This window comes from Penaeus monodon, chromosome 29 (assembly GCF_015228065.2).
Source record: "Penaeus monodon isolate SGIC_2016 chromosome 29, NSTDA_Pmon_1, whole genome shotgun sequence".
Lineage (NCBI taxonomy): Eukaryota > Metazoa > Arthropoda > Malacostraca > Decapoda > Penaeidae > Penaeus > Penaeus monodon.
Genome location: NC_051414.1, coordinates 20,136,398 through 20,137,218, shown reverse-complemented (window position 1 = coordinate 20,137,218; position 821 = coordinate 20,136,398). Strand labels below are relative to the sequence as shown.

Genomic DNA, 821 nt, shown 5'->3' with positions numbered 1-821 from the left:
TAGCCATCTGCAGTCACTGAATTATGCATTCTGTTTCTCAATATTGTAGTGGGATTCTTATTTTAAGTGCACAGTCATACTACATATATGGGAGAAAATATCATACAAAATATTGGAAGTTCAGCTTCTAATCTCAGGTCATACATGCATTACAACAGTGACAGTATTGCTGGGTGTCTCTCTTGTACCAGTGACTATATACTTGTATATTGGACAACAAATATTACATATGATATCACAAAGGAAATAGGGTTAATAATCATCAGCACACAATGGTACCTTTCTACAGTAAGGCTTCCATACTGGAAATGCAATTTTAAGTCTTCTATGTACAATGAAACTGAAATAATCCACTTACAATTACACATGCTTATTGCCCCTCTCAATAAAACTGCAATAAAAGACAGGTTTTCTCATGTCATTCATAAAAAAGGTAAAAATAACCCTCCAAACCCTTGAAACATTATTCTATAAGATATCTGATCATCCCATGTTTTAATGGAAACATTAAAATTTCTGTGAATAATGCCAAGAGATTAGAATTCTCTAAGGACTCACTTGCATCTCCAAAGCCATGTTCTGAGAATCCTGGGAGGGAGAGGAACCTTTCAGCTGTGTCACGACGCTTCAGGGTGGCTTTGATCGTCTTGGCTGCAACCTTTGCCTGAGAACTGTAACCAAGACAAGATGTAAGAAATAAAAATAACAGCATTTCATAGAATACCTGATAAGATCAAATCAATTGGAAATGTTTAAAAAGGAAAGAAGGAAAAAGTATAGTATATATCTGATATTGATAATCAAGCTGAGCATACTAAGAT

The 821-nt window shown here is 34.7% G+C and overlaps 1 protein-coding gene across 1 annotated transcript in view; it reads right to left on the bottom strand.

Moving 5' to 3' along the window:
• The window catches only part of LOC119591999 (mitogen-activated protein kinase kinase kinase 4-like), a gene marked incomplete in the record, with an annotated part of 37,888 nt that overhangs the window by 32,906 nt on the left and 4,161 nt on the right, over nucleotides 1-821 (bottom strand). The window contains 1 exon segment of the mRNA XM_037940768.1: nucleotides 559-671. Coding sequence (XP_037796696.1) covers nucleotides 559-671 — 113 coding nt within the window.